Raw genomic sequence first — 25,919 nt, forward strand, 5'->3', positions numbered from 1 at the left:
TTGCTTTCCAATTTGGCTTCATTATAATCAGAAACAAAATTATCTATATGCCATTGTCTCCACACTATTTAAATTGCTTTGTGGACTACTGGGTCATACATTTTTATTAATATTCCAAGTATACTTCATAAAATGAATAATCTTTCACTATTAGTTGCAGAGTTCTATACACATTCATTAGGTCAATCTTGCTATTGTGTTGTTCAAATCTTCTATGGTCCTAAGTTTATGCCTGTCTGGTTTTAAAGACTTTCACAGATACACGCAAGTATCTTCAATGAAGATTATTTACTTTTATTCATTTCTCCTTATAATTCTGGGAATTTTTGTTTTGTATTTTGAGACTATATTATTTAGTCCAGATTCAGGTTTATTACATCTCTCAGGAGAATCATTCCTTGTATCATTATACAATGGTTTCCTGGTTATTTGCTTTAAGTCTTTTTTTGTCTAACATTAACATTATTCTATCAGCTCTTCCAGTTAGTATTTCCGTATCAGAGTTGATCAGAGATGTAAGACCACTGTGAATGATAAGAATAAGAGGTTATCATAGGGATGTGAGCAGTAACTATGGGAGCTGGTCGAGCAGTCTATGTAATCTGTTGCCTCTGAATCTAGTGCTGGGACAGAAATGGGAGGGCAGGCAATCGAGAAGGAAATACCGATGTGATACAGGGAAAGCAAGGACTGACTGGAACTCCTGTTCTCTCTCACCAATCTCAACGACATGGGTGACCTGCAAGGTAAGAGGGCACCCTTCACCACAGCGCCCACACATCTGGACTCAGAACTCAGAGAAGCTGCAGGAGAAGATCCAGTAATGACTCAGAGGAGCTGGAAGCCCAGCAGTTGCCTGAGGCCAACAGATCAGCCACGAGGTGTCTAAGCTGCAACAGTGCCTGACTCTACACCAGCCTTCTGAGCATAAACACATGTGCTTCACTTGCACCTTACAAACCTTGTGCAGATGTCCCTCGTGGCCAGCCCAACCTGGAAAGGGAATTCTAGGAAAGGAGTTCCACTCGGGTATACTGATATAATACAAAACCACCACAATTGGCATGGATATTTCCTTCCACCTCTTTAATTTTATTCTTTCTGTATAGTTATTTTTTAGGTCTGTCCCTCGTAAATAGCACATAGCAGGATTTTTCTTTCATCCTATCTAGACTCTGTCTTTTAATTATCATGTTTAATCCATTTGCATTTATTGGAATTTGTGATTCTCATAACTTAAAATTTTTATTTCTTTAAAACAATGAAATAAAGTAATATCTGTGCTGAATATATGTGCATGATTTGCATTTCTGAATTATTTGATACACATAACTTGTTACTTACCACTTCTCCAGCAGAGGCAGCCAACATATGCTTCACAGGCATTAAATATGAAGATGGATCAGTGTGCAAAAACCATTTCACATATTCATAAGTGATAAAAAAAGCAGCAGCTGAAATTTGAAACAAACCAGTCTTTCACAAAGTTTAAATATATAGTCAAGCTGTTAAAAAAGACGTTTCTCAAAAAAGTTACAACTCTAATAAATTATGAAATAACGGATAAAGATAATAAACACATACTCTTCCCCCATACCCCTCACTCTTGCAGAATTTATTGAGCCCATGTTATATGTCTAACCCTGGACTTACGAAAATGCTGAAGACATGATACCTGCCCCAAGGGAAACTAACAGCTAACCTAGCATTTACCATTTTGTATTAACAAGTCACTTAACATTTTTTAGTAAGCTTTCTAGAAAGGGATATACATTTCTGTGATCCAAAATATCTTTGTGTCATGCGGAAGACCCTGCTCGCTGCACCATTTGTCCTGCGAGGCGGCCTGCGGGTCTCTGGTCCTGCTCCCCGCATAAGAATGCAGGGTGTGGCTGGGCCAAAAAGGAACACCCACGGAGCCATAGGTAGGGGAGTCATATCACTGTAGTCTCACTGGAGGCTGGAGTCACACAACCTGCAACCTGCTGTCCATTTTTCTGCCTGCCAACGAACCGACTCTCCCCAACCAGCGCAGCCGCGGCAGTTATATCAGTGGCCGATGGCTAACTGATTACAGCTGATGGCCAACTAGCCACAGCTGACGGCCATCTACTACCCGAGCCAGCACCTTTCCACGTGAGGCCGAGAGCCTGGAAACTGCTCTCTGGGACTCTGTCCCCACACTTTGTATACAGTCATAAAATAATCAACTTCATTGATTTATGCAAACATATACCTTAACTAAGTAAAACATCAAACGGTAATATTTTATTGCTGCTTATTCAGAATAACCATGGATACTTTTCACTACATCAACTTACCTTTACATCAAGGAAACAATCAACTATTTAAGTAAAACTGGAAACCAAATCTCAAAAAGGCTATCTCTATTACCATGAATTAATCTTAGCTGCAGAAGAGGTCTTGAAGACTTAACTGTTAATCAAAAGATGTTTATCACTTCCATAAAGGATAAGGCATGAAAGATAAATGAATGACCAATTCATCTTTTGAAGGACACTTGAACATGTCACAGTGAAGTCTGAAACACTTAGGAAAAGAGTTTGATAGTACAAATCAGTTCTCCACAGTTAAAGGAAGTCAACGAGCTTGTAAACTCTCCTCGGGCTGCTAACAAATAAACATCGGGATAAGTGAAGAAGCACATTGTCACCCAGGAGTAATAACCAATGCAGGTAGTTCTGTGTGGTTAATACAGGACCTTATTCCCATTTGTGATTCTTTTCTGACTTTGCCCCACTCACTAAAACGTACAGCTAGAATATCTCCAATTGCATTAAGTTCTACCCGCTACAAAATCCACCCTCCCACCGCCACCCACAAGGAGAAAGGAGAAAGACAGTGTTCAAAGCACTATAATACACAAAGTCCTTTAGAAATGTGAGTCCCAAACTCTGCTGGGTGCCACCCAAGAAACCCCTTGCTAATTGGAAATGATGACACAATCAGATTCCAAGGGAGGCTCTAGGCAAGTTATTATATAACAAAGAAGGGGGTTGGGCTATCTGATACCTGCAGTCTCTTCCAGCTCTTCTAAAAAACAAAAACAAAAACCAACTACTATGGTTTTTCACATACTTTTCTAAATAGGGAGTAAGGATTCCGAATACAGGTCTTTCTGTCTCCTCTTTCGACCTTGGTTCCCTTCCATCCCCAACTCCTCATCCCTGCAGAATACTTTCTCAAAAAAGTCTACAGCCACTGAATGTTACACTGGTATACTGTACTCAGACTAGAACCTTAACCAATAGCAAAAGAAAAAAAAAGTTCCATGGAATTTTCAATTTACTGAAAATTTACAGAAAAACAAAAAAAATCATTTCTGAAATCCTGGCACTCTGACTATGTATCCAGCATTTCCCATTCACTGATGGTCCGTGGATGGCAGAAATGAAAAGCCTGGCAAGAACATCACTTACTCACAATAAAGTTCAAAATCACATTCTGTATGTAATCCCTGCTGGCAAGAATCTAAACTAGTCCTATGAGCTTAAGCTAGCAGCACCTACCCTACAGAGTATTGCTAATACTACATCTATCAATAGTACTTCCTAGGTGCAATACGCGAGAATAAAAGATCTTTGGAGCAGTGAGGGAGACACCATAAAAACTGATGACCAAAAGAGAGGGACCTAGTAACATATTCCTTTGCAATTCCCAAATTTGTCTGCATATTAAAATCACCCGGGAATTATTTTTTAAACTTCCAACTTCAAGGCCATACCACAGACCAAAAAAGAAAAAAAATATCTTTAGGAGACCAGGTGACTGCAATGTGGTCAAATTTAGGAACCACGGTCCCTCTCCCACATAGAGAACTATACTTGGCATTGAGTGGGTGCTCGATGTGCTGTGATCAATTATTGAAAGTACTAACACAAATGAAAATCCAAGGAGAACCTCAAAACAGTTTGCTGTTCTAAGGACTACTAGAGAAGGCGGAAGAGAAGAAAGAAACAAAGGAACCAAAACACGATTTTTCTCTTTGCACTACAAAGCTTTATGTGAATGCTGTGCTCACAGATGGACATAGATGGACACTTGAATGTCAAAGTAACATGAAAGAATTTCTCATGAATCATCCTGAGAAAAAAGAAATCAAACCCCAGAATCTCCTAGAGCAGAGGTTCTATAAGTGTGTGTGTGTGTCTGTGTGTGTTTTGTTTGCTTGGTTTGCTTTCAAATGCCACTCAAAGCACCAGTAAACAATTAAAGTGAAAAAAGTATACTAACAAGTGGATTAAGTAAAACAAATGATACTGATTCTATGAATAAGTATGATGTATGAATAAGGCCATACATCACATAACGTGACTTCAAATCCCAAACAAAAGCAAGAAAGGAGGGTATCCAGGAGGTTAGCAGGAATCAGCTGCATCATCAAAGAGCAATTCAGTTAAGATAGGAAGGTTTAATGCCTCTTAGATTCCTCTGCTCCAGAAGACTCTCTGAGGCAGTAGTTATTAAACTCAGCTTCGCACTGAAATCACCTGGGAAGCTACTAAAACCCCCGATACTCAGGCAAAGCCCAGACCAATTAAACTTCTGGGAGTGACACGGGCACCAGTAATTTTTAAAGCTTCCCAAGAGATTCTAATGTGCAGGCGAGGTTGAGAAACTCAGCTCTAGGCATCACAATCAATGTTAGAATAATACTTTAAGGATTCTAACTGGGGATTTTAACAAAAACCATTTTTAAAAGATTGCTCTTATTTTTTTCTATTACAAATACAATGGAATGGGTTCTACAGCTGATTCAAAAGTAATGGGGTTAATGAATAAAAAACAAATTCAGAAGATAAGCCACAAACATGAAATTCTATATGGGGTAACACCACATACCATTCTAAAAATAAATCCCATTGTCTTGGCTTTATAGCAGAGAAAATATCAATATAATTTTTACCATTAGGAAAGGATCCAATAGCAGCAGAAGGAACGCCAGCATATATTCCACGAAAACCACCAGCCTTATTAAATCCTTGGGGACTCTGCAGCCTCGTTTTAATGGTATCCAGAGGAAATAATATCAAGTCAACAGAGACACCTGCTACCCCACCAGCCTTTAAAAAAGAAAGGGAGAGGTAAGAAAGGAAAAATGAGGTTACAATAAAATAAACTCTCTGCCATTTGGGGGCAGGGATAAGAAGAAGGGAGTCTTTAAAGCATATTTCTCATACCTATCAATCCACGGGCTATTTGGCATAGTCAAAGGACCTTCTACCTAAATCTAAAGATGTTCCTGGGAAAATAACCATTATAGTGCATTTCCAAATTGTAAATTTTTAAATACATTTTAAACGAATGTTTTAATAAATTTACTTTAAAATACATCTTAAATTCGTTTTTAATACTCTCACATGGTTCAAAAAAGTAAAGAAGCAAACAAATTCAGAAAGGTAAAGAGTTCAATCTCCTTCCATGTTCCTACTGTTTCCCCGAAACTAAGACCTAGCCAATCAGCTCTAATGCGTCTTTTGGAGCAAAAGTATAAGACCCAGCCTTATATTATATTACATAATAAAAGATCAGGTATTATGTTATGTTATATTACATTATATTAAATTATATTATATTATTATTATATTATATTATTATATTATAGCCAGTCTCATATTATAGTAAAATAAGACCGGGTCTTATATTAATTTTTGCTCCAAAAGACGCATTAGAGCTGATTGTCTGGCTAGGTCCTATTTTCGGGGAAACACAGTAGTAACTCAGGTAACCACTTTTATTGGTTTCTTATTGTATCCTTCCAAAGTTACTTGAGGCATACACAAGCAAATATGAATATGTATTTTATTTTTCTTTTTAAAAAAATATGAGTTGTTTACAATATACATAGTGCTGAACTTTATTTTTTTCACTTAAATTTATTTTGGTGACCTTTCTATATCAGACCAAATGTTATATTTTTGCCTTATTAACTAATGAGTAGTGAATCTGTAGTAAGACGTGGGGGCAGGGACGGATGGGGGGAGAGGGATACTTCTATTTTGAAACAGGTAATGATCCTTCTGAATCTAGATCTGTATTTTAAGATTCACGTATCTAATTATTCCTATTGTATTCTACTTTGTGTATATTTGAAAATGACTTGATAATTTTTTTTTTAATTACGTGAATAAATGGGGAAAAAATAAGAGCCAAATTCTTAGAGGACGTTAAAACCTGGCCCAAATCAGTCATCTCCCAAGAGACATCATGTTGCTTTGGAAAGCTGCACTTTAAAAACTAAGTTTGAAGCTCATAATTACATAGAGCATATGTAGAATATTTCAAAACTGATTATACCTAAGTCAAAGCAAAAAAAAAAAAAATTCAGAAAAATATGAACGAAAAGACAGTGTCAAAGAAAGGTCAATACCAAGGTCTAAAAGTGTCATTCAAAGATGTGAATCAAAACCAGTTTACTGTAAGCTGACGGGAGAATTTCAAAGAAATAACTCTCAATATGGTTCCTATACAGTAATTTTTAAACTGAATTGTTAACTTTTCTTTTGAATTTTGAAGCATGTGACTATATTATTGAAAAGTTAAAATATACAGCATAAATATACATGTATATTCCAAAACATAGAAAAATTTGTATTATTCAAGCATAGGCTAAATTCTAAATGATCAGCTGTTTCCACCCTCTGGGTTTACAACAGGCTCAGGGGGCACAAAGCTTAGTACCTAGCAAATACTCCCTGCTCTACCTTCCACTCACCATAAAATCATTGGAAAAATGAAATCATCCTGATGAGAAATCCAATAATGAACTAGCAGAGGTAAATTATTAAAACTTAGTTGATACTAGAAAAGTACATTACCATAAACATGAATACTATACGATATGATCAGCCTGAAAGACACGACAGGACCTCAAAGAGCATGAAGGTCTACTCTGCGAAGGACCTACAAAGACATCATCACCTAATAATGCAGATGTGCCAGTAAAGCACCACAACTGGGAGTAAAAGAAGGACAGTGTGGGGTTTCCCTCTGGGTATAGAGGCGGCCTTTTCCTAATCACGGGGGATGTGGGGGGGATTTCCAACATTTTTCTCACTTATTTTTAAAGGATTTTCTAAAATTCAGTATGTAAACAAAATATTTTGCCTGCCTCTTCATTTTCTCAAAACACGAAAACTAAAATCCTGCTGAGAATGTCTAATAATGATTGGATTCGTTAAAAACAGGCTGCACTTCATTCTAATTTTCTCTTTAATCTTAGGAGAGAGTTCAGAGAGATGCTTACTATCTACTCCTAAATTTTAATCAATAAGGTAATTACTCTTTCAAGCTATTTGGCTACTTTGCATGCATTGATTCTCTAACCCTTCTTTCTTCAGAATTCTTATCTTCTGAGAATAAAATGACCAGATTGAATCTACTTATCTAGTAAAACATAAATCAAAAGTTACTAATTGCTTCTGCAGATTTTAAACTTGTTATTCAAATGTCATTTAAATTCATGAGACTGAAAAAAAAACACCTAATAGAGAGCAGGAAGAATAAGAAATACCTATATATTTATTCACACAGCAACATATTTAAGATTTAAACAAAATCTTTAAGGATTACCTATCATTTTGAATCAATGTTGTTTTGTACATAATTATGTACAAAATAGACAAGCCAACATCAGCTGAATTACAAGGAACTTTACCAAATTATTTTATTGCTTAGCCTGAGAAATTTGTTTTATTTACGATCATTTATCAAAAAGGTTATCAGACAAACGATTAGTTTCAAGATTTATGGTAGGTGACGCTGAAAACGGTTATGAACTAGACAACATCCAAAAATATAGAACATAACCCAGACAACCAGCAAGCCTATCTACTGCGTTACGATTTATTGCAACCCTGATATAGTATAGATAAAATACACATCTCTCCCTGAAGTTAATAAATATTAAAAGTACTGGCAGTTTGTAGCGAGGAAGTGTCTAATTAGTGCTTTCACATTACTCTGGGAGTTGAAGAAAAGTCAAGATTACATGCCATAAAACCTTTATTTTGCAAAAGGAGGCTGGCACAACAGAAAAAAATCATTGCTGCTCAACTACAAGAAAAACTCAAACCACTCGTCTAACTAAGCAGAATCATTTCTGGCCAGTGGCCTAAACCGCAGCTAAGAAGAACCAGAGGAAACATTAACATGGCCTCTGGGGGCAGGGGGAGGAACATGCCTCCTGACATTCCTAGTTTTCTCCACCAGGAAGTGACCACCACTGACTTTAAGCACCTCCTCCTTAGAGACCTGCTGCCTCTGCTTCCTGTTACACTGGGGTCTTCCCCATTCACCACTCACCCTCCCGCAGTGCTCCTTGCCACCTTTATACTAATGGCAGAGTCATTTTGTAAAATGCAAATTTCAATTTCATTTTGCCCCTCTCCAATTTACATTTCCTCCAAACTTTCCAATAGCCCTTAGGATGAAGTTCGGGACCCCATCTGCCTATCCACCCTCAACTCCACCATTTGCCCTTTGCTGAGTACCTTCTTACCACTTTGAGCTCTATTTTCCTCATCTGATCTTCCTCATTTCTAGGACTTTGTACAGCTGTCCTCTAATCCCCCAGTCTAGGATTAGACTCTTGTTTCCACACGCTGATCACAATTTTAATTCTATAACTGAGCATCTAACCATTGTCTGCATGTCCCACTAGACTGTAAGATCCATACCTGTTTTGTTCACCAATATGTTCTCAGCACCAGTACACTGCAGACACTCAATCTGAATGAATGAATTAATAACTATAATGAAGGGCTGCTTCCCATATTTTAGAGGGTACTACAAGTCAACCTAAAAAAAGTACATCCAATTTTTTGAAAATTGCAAAACACGGGACGAAGCAATTCCCAAAAGGAAACTGTAAAAGGCCAACAAAATTATGAAAATATGCTTCCCCGTCATTAATGGTCAAATAAAAACAAATTAAAACATTTTCCCAATAAAATTTAAAAAGGTTAAAAATATAAAGACTAGTAATGGGCACTATGAAGAAAAACAAATTATTATAATCTATTGAAGGGCAATGTGGCAAAATGAAAATGTTAAATTAAAAAACCCTGATCCAGCTATTTCTAAGTATTTCTCCCATGGAAATAAATGCATAAATATATAAGAATGTTTACTACCTCCTTGTTTGTAACAGTAAAAAACTGGAAATAACCTAAAAGTCTATCCTAGAGGTCTTACTGGAAAAATTCTTATATCCAAGTGATGAATTGGTACACAGTCTTTAAAAGAAAAAGGTCATTGAACTCACTGGTACAGAAACTTGTTACAGTAGTAAATTAACCAAATAAGCTATAGAGCACTGTAGGCTTTATAATCCCACCTTTCAAAGAAATATGTCCCTATTTATATAGGCATACTTAGAAGTCTGGAAGCATATACACTAAATTGCTAAAAGTGATTACCTTTGTGGAAAGATTCAAGATGAGCATTTTTACTATCTTGTTAATTTTTGTATTGTTCAAGTTTTGTAATGAGTATTACAAACATAAAAAAGCAAAAGCTATTCAAAATACTCTCCCATCAAAAAAAACTCCAAATTCACTGGTTGCAACTGGAATGTAGGACGCACTCAGTAAGGGGTAACTATGTAGAATCTGGACCCGGGGATTCTAAACTACCTGTCCAGCTTCATTTCACAATCTAATGAACCTTGAGCATCATCCAATCTTGACTATTCTGTTTCCCAACATGTCGGAAACTTCTCATTTCTGTGCTCCTGCTTAGGCTTTCTCTCAACAGAATGCCGTTCCTACACCCTTGTCTCCTGTCTACACAGCCAGCAGACTACTTGCTCCCCTGCCACCAACGCCACCATACACGCACGCACGCCAAAATCCTCCTCATTGTTAAGGCTGTGACCAAATGGCACGTCCTTCCTAACGCCCTTCTCAGTCTCCCCAAGTTAAATGCTACTTCCTTGACTCCCCCATTTAACTTTGTTTATATTTCCCTTTAGGTACTAACGATGATAATCTGACATCAAGATCCTTCAGAGTGGAAGCCAGGACCTTTGCTGTCCTAAATATCTAATCCAGCACCTCGTGCAACAGGGCTTCTGCCTCGTTTGTTGGTTTGAATCAAATGGAACTATGAGAGATGAGCAAACACTTTATTTAAAAAAAAAATTAAGTGTTCAGAAGAAAAACGGCATTAGGTCACTGTTTAGTTGTCTCTGTTGTGGTCTCCCACTGCACTGTGACAGTGAAAGCCAGTGTTATCTGTCTGCTGCTGTACTTACTAACATTCCACAACTATTCCCACAGCTTTGTGGCATATTCACAGTAATTTCTCCAGAAATCCTCTGCTTATCATCACCTCCCAATGGAAAAGACTGTAGGTTCAGTTTTGTTCAGTGAGGCTATTCTCAAGAATCCAATGGTTCTAGAATTTTACTTGAGTATTCTTCCATTTCTCCAGAAATGCTTTCAGATTAAATATTGCCTAAGACCACAGCTTTGGCATCAGACATACCTGGCTTCGATCTCAACTAGGTCTCCTTAGGAAAGCTATTTAACCTCCCTCAGCCTATTATTTCTTCATGTATGAAATGGGAAAAATAGTACCTATACTTCATAGCGTGTTTGACAATTGAGTGACATCAAATAAGAAATACAATTACATGAGCCTGTTATACGCTTAGCAAAATGTCCATCCTCAATTAATTATCAATAAATATGAGTTATTTTTAGTATTATGTAACTAGAAATATCCTTCAAAGCCTACCTTATTTCTGACATGTCAATATTAAAAACCATGCAAAACTGACATGTAGTTTACCAAATACTAAAGATTACATTCATATATTAAACTTAATGAAGTCACATATGAAATCTTTAAGTTCAAGTCTTTCATTAGCAATAATGAATTAAAAGCTCTCCTCAGATTCTGCTCCCTGGACAAGAATCACCCACAGACATAACAGAAGCCAAATCATGCAATGCATGACAGGAACAATTCAGTGTCGACTTCAAAAACTTGAGAAATACTAGTGTTCAAATTTATTTATGACCCTTGGATTTGAATTTATGGGTTAATTTTTAAAAAGAATACCAAAAAACGCTGACTACAAAATTGTAATGATATGACCAGACAAGAAAAAATTGCATAAGTACATGTTAAAATGGTCAGTAAATGGTTAGTTTTTATCACCATTTGCAATCGCATAGTTAATTTTTATTTCTGTTTAGCGTCTGCTCCTACATGAGTGTAAACCATGAGGGCAGCGACCATAGCTTTGAGGCACTCTTCCCAGGCACGAAAGCCAAAGCTAACAAGTCTGGTTAAACAGGTTAAAAGATACCAGATTTGTGGAGGTGGTAAAACTGTGGGTACACTTTTGCCTTTCTTCTACTTGGCATTTCATTAACGTTACTGCAATTAGGTCTGTATCATAAAAAATTTAGTATTTAAAATTTACATTTGCACACATAGCATTTGTTTTGGAAGTGGAAACAAAAGCATATTCACAAGCGATCTCCTCCTAAATTATCACATACTAACTTTCCCAATACCCTCCTCTTACACTGAAATACAAATAAGAAAGGAAAGGTAGTCCCATCTTCCGGTACTTGAGATGCAAAAGAAATGACTCCATCACAGCAGCGGCTCTCAAGATGACTGGTGGTCTCCAGGGTACACTACATGCTCCACTGATTGACTGAAATTCAGGATTCGTATACTTGTGTCTAGCTGACTGCCGGCTCAACACGAAAGCAAGCAAAAAAAGAGACCTGCTCATTTTGACTTTAATGCCAAAAGGAAACAAATTACACAAAGCAATCTTGAGCACATGAAGTATCTATCATTCCCAATTCCTTACAGATTTGGAGATAACGCTTCATTATCAGATACTAACTTCCCTTTACTCCAGATTGAAGACTAGGAGGCTACCTTCCAGAAAGAAAGATTTGGGGCAAAGAACACCGAAAATTTCCCTTACAGGAGGTCCAATACTTCGTTCTTATCTTTTCTTCTATTTTCTCACCCATCTAGGAAGCCCTAGCAACTACTCATGCCTTTCCCTTCAAGACCCCTTCTTCAGCATAGGGGCAGAGCCAGTGGCAAGGCACAACATGAGTATTATGAAAAAGCTTTTTCAGAACCACCTCAAAAGGGAAAAAAAACACACAATACAAGTAGTCCTTGAACCTTGCACAGTACTCCCACAGGAATTTCTGTTACCTACCACAAGTAACGTAAGCCATCCAACACCACGGTTCAAATTACAGTTATCATAAGGACATTTTACAAAAATGGCAATCAAAAGAGGGAATTGGCTAACAAAGATAAAAGTGCAGCAAATAAATGAGAACTGGTAACAATGAAAGTGAAATTCAAGTCAAACATAAATGGCATTATAGAATAGCTGGCTGTGGGAATATTGACACTTCTGTCATGTGAGAGACTAGATACGCAGCCAGAGGAAATTAGTGAAGGCAACCTTATCAACATAATGAGGAACGTGGTTGTGACAAAAAGGATGAAGTCGTCCCAGAGGAAGTTATGCCAGCAAGAATCTTCACATTAAAGGAACTCTTGGAGATATTTCACAACATTGAAAGTACATAGGATAAAATGTTGGAAGTTGATCCAAAGTTAGAAAGTAGTATACAAGTTCAGACAATTAAGTTTGTGAACTCATCCCAGAAAACATGCTGCGTACTTCATTGCTGAATATCACTATGGTCACCTTCAAAGTACTCCCCTTGGGAAGCTCTGCACCAACACCAGCACCTAGTCCACCCTTCAAAGCAATTTTGGAACTCTTTCTGGAATGGCCATCAGAGCTGTCATCATATTACCCTTGATGTCCTGAATGTCATAAAAATGTCTTCCTTTCAACATTTCCTTTATCTTCAAGTAAAAAAGAAATCACTGGGGGCCAGATCAGGTGAGTAAGGAGGGTGTTCCAACACAGTTATTTGTTCATTGCCTAAAAACTCCCTCACAGACAATCCCATGTGAGCCGGTACATTTTCATGATGCAAGAGCCATGAATTATTGGTGAAAGGTCCAGGTCGTCTAACGTCTAACTTTTTCACAAGCCTTTTCAGCACTTACAAATAGTAAACTTGGTTAACTGTCCAGATGGTACAACTTCATAATGAATAATCCCTCTGATATCAAAAAAGGTTAGCAACATTGTTGCAACAAGTTCATAAACTTGTCGTTAGACCTTGCATGACATTTGCCAAGGCCTAAAAAAGATGCTTATTCTGTAAATTATAGGACTAGAAGACAAGTACTGTTCAAATTATTTTTGATACATTTTTTACAAAGAAATACATTCTTAATGTTTCCAATGTTTTAAATTACAATGTACTAAATATTAGTTTTACTATTCATTTCCCTATACCTTTTTACAATCAACAATAAGATTTTACTTTTTAACACTGACAAGAATTTTTAAAGCTCTTTAAATTATCATAATTTTTCTCATCATTAAGACCACTGCATGTGTCATGCAGAGTCTCAGCACCCACTCCTTTCACAAGAACCAGGACATGGTGAGGCCAAAAAGGAACCACAACAGAGCCATACATAGGGGAGTCATACCACTATATTCTCGCTGGCGGCTGGGTTGGAGACACAGGAAGCAGGAGCCACATGATCCGCAATCTTGCTGTCTGCTTCTCTGCCAACCAACCAACCCCCTTGCCAGCGAAGCCACAGCAGTTATATTAGCAGCTAATGGCTAACCGGTAACAGCTGATGGCCACCCAGCAACAGCGGATCACAGCTGACGGCCATCTACTACCCGAGCCAGCACCTTTCCACGTGAGGCCGAGAGCTTGGAAACTGCTCTCTGCGACTCTGTCCCCACACTCCACCCCTCCAGGGTCTTGCCTCACAATCTACACAGCAGGTGTCATCCAGAAGGGTCCCTGTGTCAGGAACCCAGCTCATGAGAAAAAGTTTCAGTCCAGCCCAAGTAATGTCCCGGGGGTGTCTCTCGATGTTCACCTACTCTCTGGGCACAGCCAGGGTTTCTCAGGGCACCACCAGTCTTTCTGGGCACAGCCAGACTTCCTGGACATAGCCTGGGTTTCTCAGGGTACCATGCTGGAACAACAGGGGATCACAGCTAAGGTTCTTACATATTTTCCATGGCCAGTCAAGACACAGAAAGGAAACATCTACCTGCACCCCAACAAGGGGTCCTCCTGCACCACAGTCTCGCTGACGGCCGGGCGAGACACAAAAGCAAACATCCGCCAGTTCCACTACATGGTGGTACGTTCCCAAGCAAACAGTCAAGCTGTCCATCAAACCAGGGATGGAGCCCATTCCCCATAGTCCATAGTCATTCGCCAGGGCTGTGCATTAGCCTCACGTGTGTCCTCTCCGCAGGGCGAAGGATCCAAGCTCTCCCTAACCTGGGGCTGAGGGACGACCTTGAGCTCACCCGCATCTCCCACCGAGGACTCAGCAAGCGTTTCCTCGTGGGACCACAAGTCCTGCACCTGGGCTGCTCCATCAAGCACTTCCCAGCCCCCAGGGCCGCAACAACCTTCGCTTTCTCCGGCCTATGCTGGTTGGAGAGCCGTGCATGTCTTCCACCCCTCCACAGGGGTCCAGCTCTCCAGCAGCTGCATGGCTCTTTCTATGCTGGTTGGAGAACCATCCATGTCCTCCTACCCCTCCTGGGGGGTCCAACTCCTGAGAAGAGTGGCCACCAGGCACCACACACTGTGGGGGCCATATGTCCTCCTGCCCAGGGGCAGACGACTCCATTACCTTACCAGGAGAACCCTGCTTGCTGTGCCATGTGTCATGCAGGGTCTCAGCTCCTGCTCCCCGCACAAGAACGCAGGACATGGTGAGGCCAAAACGGAACACCCACGGAGCCATACATAGGAGAGTTATACCACTATAGTCTCGCTGGGGGCTGAGTTGGAGACACAGGAAGCAGGAGCCACATGAACCGCAATCTGCTCTCCACTTCTCTGCCAACCAACCAACCCCCTTGCCAGCGAAGCCACAGCAGTTATATTAGTGGCTAATGGCTAATCGGTAACAGCTGATGGCCATCCAGCCACAGCAGATGGCCATCTACTACCTGAGCCAGCACCTTTCCACGTGAGGCCGAGAGCCTGGAAACTGCTCTCTGAGACTCTGTCTCCACAGCATGATTTCCACTTGCACATTCATTTGTACAGCCCCACACTACCATGCAAAGGATTGCCCGTACTTTACACTGCATAGCACCCAAACTTGCCGAAGTTCTTTCACCTGTAACTTAAGTCTCGTTAAAAGTAACTGCAGCAGGGATGTTTTTGGTTTCATTCAGAACGAGCCAGGTGAATACACGAACTACAAAGTCAGTGAAATAGTTAAGTACTGAAAGTGAGAGAGAGAAGTCAGGCATGTGATAAAGGATGTGCTATTTTGTAAAATGTACTTTTTTGTATCACAAGAACCAGAAGGAAAATGGTACAGGCATATGTCATTTTATTGAACTTTGCTTTATTGCACTTCACAGGTGTTGCATTTTTTTATAAACGGAAGGCAAGACCCTCCACCCGCAAAAATTAAGTCTTGTCACTTGATTACAGTGGTCTGGAAATGAAACCACAACATCTCCACGGTGTGCCTGCACTCGCAATACTGCAGCAGTTGGAACTATCATCTATAAGGCTACTATCAAAAGTATTTCCTATCAATGCTTTTTTTGAAATGAATGGAATAATATTTTTACGTAGTTTTAATTAGGCATGAACATATGTACACGTGTACTGTGTTCCATTTTTTTCTTTTTTATACTCTCATAAGCATTCTCCATGTTGTTAAAGCACATGCTCTTCACAAGCACTATTTGAAGGGTCGCTGAATAGTCCATGAAATGCATCTACCATAGCTTATCTAACCGTTCCTCTTAATTTATATTTAAGTGGCTTCCGATTATGTTCACTGCGTTAAATGTTATGGACATCTTTAGGTTGCTAATATTTATTCCAAACTACATTCCTAAAAGCATGCACCAGTCAATGTACTCTTTGAGGTTTGTTTTGTTTTGTTTTGTTTTGTTTTGTTTTCTAAATAGCCCACTCTACGAAAAGGTCTGGCAATTAAGTTCGCAAACTTTCCACCATGTAAGCGTAAGGTCCAAATGAAAACTAACAATATCCCAGAGGCTCTCCCCTTATTCAAACCTATAGCCCTTCAATGACCCTCATGAAGATTTAGGAGGGGAACATTTAAAGATCTGCTACGTGCCAGGCTCTGCACTGCATATTTGAGGTTATCTCCTTTAACCCTTAGAATCCTATTTCCAAGACTTCAGCAATCATCTAGGCCTACCTTTCATTCATTCACTCGACAAACAGTGTTGAATGACTACCAAGGGTCAGGCTCTGTTAACACGGTAGTAAGCAAAACAGTACTTCCGCAGGCGTGCTCAGCCTGTCTCAAAGATGCTGCCAACCTTGAAAAGTGGCCCCTCCATTTCTACACTTTGATAATAAAACCTTCTAATGGCTTCCATTATGCTTCAAAAAGAATCCAAATTCCTTTCCATGACCCCCAAAGACTCACCTCAGCTGGTCTTGTCTACGTCTCCAATACCATCCCCTGCCATATCACTCTTACCCAGGAGGCCTCAGCCACCACTTAAACATTCTAAACTTTTCCATCTAAGGGTTTTCTCATGTGCTGCTCGCTCTAAACTTTCCCCTCTTCACATCAAAATGTCTTGCCCCTTGCTGTCTTTTAGGTCTTAGCTTAAATGTTACCTCCTCAGTTTCCTTGGTTACTCCACCTAACGTAGGTTCTCCGATATTATTCTCTCTCTATCCCACCTCAGTTCATTTCTTTCAGAGTACTTATCTTTTGGGTTTGGCTTGTTTGCCACCGTATCTCCAAGAGTAATCACAGTGCCCAGTGGGCAGAATTCATGGCAGATAAACTGTGTGCTGAATTAATAAAATGATTTGTTTCTGGCTGGAATGAAATCTAACTTCCTTGAAACTTATACCCACTGATCCCAATTTTATCCTTGATAACTACAGTGAAAGAAAGTATACCTTCCTGCATGTGTACCACAGTTTAAAATTTTTTAAAACCATTATTCTTTTATTAATTTGGCTCTCACCTGTTTTTAGCAACTGCTACTGACTTCAGATACAGTATCCGGGAGCAGTTAAGAGCATGGAATCCCATGTTACAATATCTGGGTTGGAATCTGACCTCCAACACTTACACACATAAAGTGGATCTCCCCTGTGTGATTCTGGACAGGTTATCTAACCTCTTTGTGCCTCAGTTATCTCAACTGGAAAACTAGAATACGACTTCAATTGTCTGACAGAATGAAATGAGATGATGTATGTAAAGAGCTTACCCCAGTTCCCAGCATGACAATGTTAACTGTCAAAACTACTACTGCTATCTCACCAGCTAGACAGGAAAACTTGAAAGTGGTACCCTAGTTCTTTGCATGCATCTCTGACACCCAGCTTACGCAAGTCTCAACAAATCTAGATTGAAAACCACCATCCCACAAGTCTGGCTAAGGTGCCCCTTCCCGTAACACTCTGAAACAGCTAGCGCTCATGCCATTTATTTTAACAGTCATTTTACTGTTTTGTCTGCACCACCTGACCCATGTGGGCAGGTCTATTTTGTTCACCATGCTATCCCCGACGCCTACAACAATAAACATTTGATAACCAAATGAAGGAATTCCTCTGGGCCTCCATTTTTGGTGAAAAGCTTTTTAAAAGTTAGTCTGCTCCTGTCCACCCCCCCACAGCAAGCCAATCCCTGTCTTATCCAGTGCCTGTCTAGTATCCCCTCCCCGGCCTACCCTAAGAGGGGTTTCAAAATATTTGTTGAAGGATTTTTTTTCCCTTTTGTATGTTAAAAAGCGTTGATTCTTGTGGTTTTCTAAGGAAATAAGCACTCCTGTCTTATGGTTCTATAGCACAGCTATTTCTGCTCATCAGTTGTTTCCACTGAGTCCAAGTTGTGCCAAGATTTGGGCCTGAAAGCCCACAAGCCCAAGAACACCGCAGGTGGCTGAGTGCGGGACCTGGGTTTATGGAGACGTGACAGACGGGACAGTCCCCGGGGCGGCCGGCCAGAGCCCTCCGCGCCCAAGCGGAGGAGCAGCGAGGCCATCCGGGCACAGCCAACAAGGCACCTTCGGCGCGGGGCAGCCACCCGCAGGTCCCAGGGCTCCGCCGACTGGCCCAGGTCCCCGCCGACTGGCCCAGGTCCCACATCCGCACCCCAGCCTGGGGGAGGCCTCAGGCACAGCAAGTGGATTAATTGTATGCTGAAGGGATGCATGGATACGTCATTTTCCGACACGGAAAAAAGGTACCGCGAAGTGACAGCCATAGCCTGGGACAGCAGAGCTCTGAGTGATGGAAGGAAGCATTTCTGGTTTGGGTACATATATTTTCTTAATTCCCAAGTTCTCCAGAGTGTGGTTACATTCATTGAAGCTTTTGTTCTCTTTATGGAGAAACCGTCTTCGCGCGGAAGACGATGAGGCAAGTTCTCCCGAGTGCCCCGTCTCCTTCTGCTCTCAGCATGCGGCCTTGACAGGAGACCCGAAGGCACCCGGAGCCCGCGCCGGCGTCCCAGACCTGGCGACCAGGTGACCTGGCACGGCCCAGCGCGCAACACCGGAAGAAACCGCTGGTGCAGACACGCTCCCACGGGCACCGGGGCCGGGCTCCGGCACTGCGAGCGCCCCGACCTACCGCCCCGCACTCACCACCAGCGAGGCCGTAAACCCAGGTCCGTCCATGGCCCAGCACACAGCTTCAAGGTTACAGTTCGAAACTGCACCGAGGAGGGTCGTGGACCCAGGCACTGGGCGCCGCCATTTTTGAGGCGGGGCCTGAGAGGCCTACACTTCCGTGGTCACGTGAGGGCGAACTACAACAACTACACGTGCAACCAAGAAAACTAGGCCAGGAGCTCCGAGGAGGGGCGGGTCCTGGGGGGCGGGGTGATCGAGCGAAATCTCGCGAGTCTTCTCGGCCTCCGTTTCCTGCCGCAGCCTGTGGTTCCGGGGAAGGAGGAACTCTCGCGAGCAAATAAACCTCGGCGGAGACCCGGGAGCCCGGAACTGCGAGCTGGGCGGAGCTAAGTGGAGGCCGAGGAGGCGTGGCTATAGTGGAGGGCGGGGCCATGAGGGAGTAGGATTGCTTTCAGGGGGCGAGGTTTGTGGTTTCTAATCAATTATTTCTTCTTGGTGTATCTCTTGGTTTTATCTGTGAAAATTTTGTCTCAATTACGATAAAACAGACTCGATATCAGAAGATTATTGAAGATATAGAAAACACTTCAAAAATTTCCATCCTGGAGCTAAAAATTAGCATCCTCCTCTTCTTATTGGCAGTCATTGCACTTTAAATTATTTATTCAATTATTTATTCGCTGGCCTTCTTCACTGTGGTACCAGTATACACCTCGAAGACCACTTTATTAAGTACCTAATAAATATTCCTGGAGTGGACCTGTCTTTACAGTATTAAATACCTTCTGTGTTCCCATACATTCAGAGACAACTACATCTCAGACAGGCTGATAGGTGATAGACAGAGTTTCTCATTTAATACAACCGTGTCGTAAGGTCAGCACCATTGCCATCCTCCTTTTACAGAGGGTCCTGATGCTCCAACAGATTCAGTGGCCAGCCCAAAGCCACCGAGAACACAGGAAAGCCAGGCTTACAATTTTACTATGTGCCTCCTTCGTCTTTGCTGAAAACCCTTTCAGTAGCCCTAGCAGGTTCCTTGTCTGCCCTTCTTCAATCTGTCTTTCATGACACTGCTAGAATCTTGACTCTCTTCTAGATGAGATGATCTAGAAATGATTAGCAGAATACCTTTAGTGTTTTGAATCCTGAGCTATCACCTACTATGTTAGGGCATAACTTCTCTAAGAGTGAGTTTCCTCCCTTGTAAAGAGGGGATAATGATAGTAACTTCTTTGGTACTATTACGGATTGAGACAATGCATGCATGTTAGCTTAGTTCCTGGCTCATAGGAAGTGCTCTCTAGAGATGGTGGTAATGTCACTTCCCTGTTGTAAATGACACCTTTTTGATGCTCATGTGAGACAGTCCAGCTCCTTAGCAATGTATTCAACCTCTCAGATGGTGTCTCTTGTCACTCTTCCCACTGGCTGGACTACTCACAGACTGTACACTTTCAAGCCTCCTCATTTTACCCATGTTCCTTCTACCAAGAATACCTTTCCCTGTGCTGCCTGCAAGACACAGATGCTCTCCTGTTTGTCATATGGCACCCTCCAAAGGCCATCTCAAAACATGCTAGTTCACTCCCTCAAAGCCAGAAGGAGAATCTGTTATGCTGTTGTTTGCTCCTTGTAAGGGCTAGTCCAGGCCCACCCAGGATAGCACTCCTTTTGATTAACTCAAGTCAAATGATTAGATACCTTAATTAAATCTGCAAAATACCTTTTGCCATGTAATACACATAACCATGGCATTAATATCATACTAACAGGTTCTGGTCACACACAAGTGAAGCAATTATGCAAAACATAAACATTAGGGTGCAGGAATCTCGAGAGCCATCTTAGAATTCTGCCTATCATACTTTTCCATTAGACCTTGCTGGTAACCTCCTCAAAGGTCATCAAGGTTCTGTCAATAGGCTTTCACTAAAACTCCCTTCAAAGCCCTTCCATCTTTCATCTACTACCTGACGTCAAAGCCACTTGCACAGTTTAGATGTTTGTTACAGTAACACCCCATTTCCAAGTACCAAAATCTGTATTGGTTATCTATTGCTGAGTAACAAACTACATCAAAATTTAGAACAACAATAAACTTTTATTACCTCACACGAGAGTTGTGGGTCAGGAATCAGAGAGTGGCTTAACTGAATGGTGTAGGCTCAGGGTCTCTCTCGTGACGTTGCAGTCACAGCATTGGCTAGGGCTGTATCCAAAGACGTGGTTGAGACTGAAAGATCCACTTACAAAATGCTCACTCCCATGACTGGGAAATTAGTGCTAGCTATTGGCAAGTGGCCTCAGTTCCTCACCATATAGACCTCTCCATAGGGTTGTTTGAGTGCCCTCATGATACGGCAGCTAGTTTTCCCCAGTGTGAGTGATCTAAGAAAGAACAAGACAAAAACTACAATGTCTTTGATGACCTGACCTCAGATGTTACTCAGTTGTCATTCCTGCAATAGCCTATTGGTCACACAGATCATCCCTATTCATTATGGGATTGGACTATACAAAGCATGAATACCAGGAGATAAGGATCACTGGGTACCATATTGGAAACTGGCTATCACATCACAGAAATGCAGGTAAAAACCACAGTGAGTTATGAGGTGTGATCAAAAGATACGGTGAATGTTTAAATAAAAAAAATTATTACAGTAAAAGACATTGCCATTAATCCCCCTCACAACTCTCCCCATCACTTCGAACACACTTATCCCATCATTCTTGCCACTTCCCGAAGCATTTCTGGAAGTCCTCTTTTGTGAATGTCTTTACTTCATCCTCCATCATGACAACGCTCCATATCACACAGCTCTTCTGGTACAGCAATTTCTGTCACATAAAAACATTACAGTGTGTCCTCATCCACCTTATTCACCAGATCTGGCACGTCCAACTTCTGGCTCTTCTCCAAGTCAAAATGATTCAGGACATCAAGGCAGCCACGACAGAGCAACTAAAGACACTCATGAAAGAGGATTTCCAGAACTGCTTCAGAAAGTGGCAAGAATGATGGGATAAGTGTGTGTGAAGTGACGGAGAGTATTTTGAGGGGGATTAATGACAATGTGTCTTTTACTGTAATAACTTTTTTATTTAAACATTTACTGTATTTTTTAATTATACTTTGTACAACTATATACTCACTAGAATGGCTACAATAAAAAAATCAAAAAGACCAGTGTTGTTGGAAAAGATGAAGAGCAACTGGAACTCTCAAGCATTGCTATTGGGAATGTAATAAGATACAACCACTATGGAAACCAATGACCCTCTTATATTTTTATATGTGTTTTTATTATCTTTTAATTTTCTCCTATCATTAAATCTTCCCCAAATGCTTCCTTTTTTATCCCCAGCTTTCCAATGCACCTCTTAGGTATTTGCCCAAGGGAAATGAAAATGTATCCACACAAACACTTTTACATTATTGTTAAAAATAGCTTTACATTATTGTTAAAAATAGTTTTATTGTTAAAAATAGCTTTATCCATGATTGGCAAAAACTGAAAACAAACTACATGTTCCATCAACTGGTGAATGGATAAATATTTGTGGTGTATCCATACAATGAAATATTACTCAGCAATAAAAAGAAATTAATTACTGACACATGCAACAACATGGATTAATCTCAGAGCCTTATGCTAAAAGTGAAAAAAAGAAAAGACTAAAAAAGAAAAAACTACATACTTTGTGATTCCACTTATATCAACTTCTAGAAAAGACAAAACTATAGTGACAAATCATATCAGTGGTTTCCAGGGGCTTGGGGTGGGGGCAAAGTACTGATTGCAAAGGGAGCACAAAAGAAATGACAGATACTCTGTATCATTATTGTGGTGGCAGTTGCTTAGGTGTATACATTTACCAAACTTCTTTGAATTGCACAATTTAAATGGACGCATTTTCCTATATTGAAATTATGCTTCAATAAAGCTGATTAAAATTTTATAATCGTATTTATCCTACAGGATGGTCATGACTGAATGATATGTGCATGGAAAGCACTTAGCCCAGTGCATGGTATGTAGAAAATATTTAATTTGTTCTGTATTTTCCTACTGATGTTATAGATTCTGAATGTGATGAATGAGAGATACATTATTAAGGAGCATTAGCACATTGTGATACATACTACTATGCCATCCTAAGAAAAAACAGAACTTATTTCCAGTAAGTAATGATCTTAGAAGTTTTAGATACAACTCTTCCCTTAGATAAAATTTAGCCCAGACTATTGATTTTAATTTTGAGATACTTCCTCTGATCTAAAATTAAGGAAAAACTGAGCTGCCGAATGGCTCTGTTGCTTAGAGTGCCAGCTCTCAACAGCAAGGTTGCAGGTTCAATTCCCACATGAAATGGTGGGCTGCACCCCCTGCAACTAAAGATTGAAAACAGCAACTGGACTTGGAGCTGAGCTGCGCCCTCCACAACTAGATTGAAGGACAACGACTTGGAGCTGATGGGCCCTGGAGAAACACACTGTTCCCCAATATTCCCCAATTAAAAAAAAAAGTAAAAGCACTTCTATAAAAAAAAATTTCTTTAAAAATTAAGGAGATAACTATATGCCACCAAATTTAATAACTTAGAAGAAATGGACAAGTTCTTAGAAACATATAGCCTTCCAAGGCTGAATCATGAAGAAGTGGAAAATCTAAACAGGCCGATCACCAGTAACGAAATTGAATCAGTCATCAAAAACCTTCCCAAAATCAAAAGTCCTGGACCAGATGGCTTCACCAGTGAATTCTACCAAACCTTCAAAGAGGATCTAATACCAATCCTGCTCAAACTCTTCCAAAAAAATGAAGAAGAGTCAGTACTCCCTAACTCATTTTATGAGGCCAACATTACCCTGATACCAAAACCTGGTAAGGACAACACAAAAAAAGAAAACTACAGACTAATATCTCTGATGAATACAGATGCTAAAATCCTAAACAAAATTCTAGCAAATCGAATACAACAATGCATTAAAAAGATTATTCATCACGACCAAGTGGGGTTCATCCCCGGGGCACAAGGATGGTTCAACATTCGCAAATCCATCAATGTGATACATCACATAAACAAAATAAAGGACAAAAATCATATGATTCTATCAATTGATGCAGAAAAAGCATTTGATAAGATACAACATCCATTTATGATTAAAACACTTACTAAAATTGGTATAGAAGGAAAATAACTCAACATAATAAAGGCCATATACGACAAGCCCTCAGCTAATCTCATAATTAATGGTGAAAAGCTGAAGCCCTTTGCTCTACGTTCAGGAACACGACAAGGTTGTCCCCTATCACCTCTGCTTTTCAACATAGTGTTGGAAGTCCTCGCCAGAGCTATCAGGCAAGAGAAAGAAATAAAAAGCATCCAAATTGGGAATGAAGAAGTTAAATTGTCACTCTTTGCAGATGACATGATGCTATATATAGAAAACCCTAAAGACTCCACCAAAAAGCTATTAGAAACAATCAATGAATACAGTAAAGTTGCTGGCTACAAAATCAACGTACAAAAGTCCATTGCTTTCTTATATACCAACAATGAAATCTCAGAAAAAGAGAGAAAAAACAATTCCTTTTGCAATTGCAGCAAAAAGAATAAAATACCTAGGAATAAACTTAACCAAGGATGTGAAGGATTTATATGCTGAAAACTATAAGACATTCTTGAAAGAAATTGAAGAAGACACAAAGAAATGGAAAGACATTCCGTGCTTATGGATTGGAAGAATCAACATAGTTAAAATGGCCATATTACCCAAAGCCATATACAGATTTAATGCAATCCCCATTAAAATCCCAATGGCATTTTTTAAAGAAATAGAACAAAAAATCATCAGATTTGTTTGGAACCACAAAAGACCCCGAATAGCCAAAGCAATATTAAAAAAAAAAGAACAATACTGGAGGTATCACACTCCGTGATTTTTCCTTGTACTACAGGGCTACAATAATCAAAACAGCTTGGTATTGGCGGAAAAACAGACACATAGACCAATGGAATAGAATTGAGAACCCAGAAATAAAACCACATAAATATGGACAGATAATTTTTGACAAAGAAGCTAAAAACATACAATGGAGAAAAGACAGCCTCTTCAATAAATGGTGCTGGCAGAATTGGAAAGCTACGTGCAAAAGAATGAAACTGGACTGCTATCTGTCACCATGTACCAAAATTAATTCAAAATGGATCAAAGACTTAAGCATAAGACCTGACACAATAAACTGCATCGAAGAAAACATAGGTACTAAACTTATGGACCTTGGGTTCAAAGAGCATTTTATGAATTTGACTCCAAAGGCAATGGAAGTAAAAACTAAAATAAACAAATGGGATTATATGAAACTGAAAAGCTTCTGCACAGCAAAAGAAACTATTGACAAAATAATGAGGCAACCAACTGAATGGGAGAAGATTTTCGCAAACAGTTCCTCTGATAAGGGGCTAATATCCAAAATATACAAGGAACTCATGAAACTGAACAACAAAAAAACAAACAACGCAATTGAAAAATGGACAGAGGACCTGAAGAGACATTTCTCCAAAGAGGATATACAAATGGCAAATAGACATATGAAAAAATGCTCAACATCGCTAATCATCAGAGAAATGCAAATGAAAACCACAATGAGATATCACCTCACCCCAGTCAGAATGGCTTTCATCAACAAAACAAATAGTAACAAGTGTTGGAGAGGCTGTGGAGAAAAAGGAACTCTCATACACTGTTGGTGGGAATGCAGACTGGTGCAGCCGCTATGGAAGGCAGTGTGGAGGTTCCTCAAGAAATTACGAATAGAATTACCATATGACCCAGCAATCGCTCTCCTGGGTATCTACCCCAAAAATATAAAAGCATTTCTCTATAGAGACACGTGTACTCCAATGTTCATTGCAGCTTTGTTTACGGTGGCCAAGACATGGAAACAACCAAAATGTCCTTCGATAGATGAATGGATAAAGAAGTTGTGGTACATATACACAATGGAATACTATTCGGCGTTAAGGAAAGATGATATAGGAGCATTTGTGACAACATGGATGGATCTCGAGAGAATAATGCTAAGTGAAATAAGTCAGACAGAAAAAGCAGAGAACCCTATGATTTCACTGATATGTGGTATATAAATCAAAAAGAACA

At 40.0% G+C, this 25,919-nt stretch overlaps 1 protein-coding gene across 3 annotated transcripts in view; it reads right to left on the bottom strand.

The window, feature by feature from the left end:
- SLC25A26 (solute carrier family 25 member 26) overlaps window positions 1-18,970 on the bottom strand; it is a 156,863-nt gene extending 137,893 nt beyond the window's left edge. For 2 of the 3 annotated variants that reach the window (XM_081073240.1, XM_081073239.1), the window contains exons 1-3: window positions 18,761-18,970; window positions 4,928-5,084; window positions 1,345-1,454 (exon numbers count right to left, since the gene is read on the bottom strand). In XM_081073240.1, the coding sequence (XP_080929366.1) occupies window positions 1,345-1,454; window positions 4,928-5,084; window positions 18,761-18,793 (300 nt within the window). In that variant the 5' untranslated portion in view covers window positions 18,794-18,970. The remainder of the gene's footprint in view (window positions 1-1,344; window positions 1,455-4,927; window positions 5,085-18,760) is intronic. The other variant, XM_081073241.1, reaches the window with a different exon arrangement.
- Window positions 18,971-25,919: the final 6,949 nt, after the last annotated feature.

Source organism: Rhinolophus hipposideros (assembly GCF_964194185.1).
Source record: "Rhinolophus hipposideros genome assembly, chromosome: 14".
Classification (NCBI taxonomy): Eukaryota; Metazoa; Chordata; class Mammalia; order Chiroptera; family Rhinolophidae; genus Rhinolophus; species Rhinolophus hipposideros.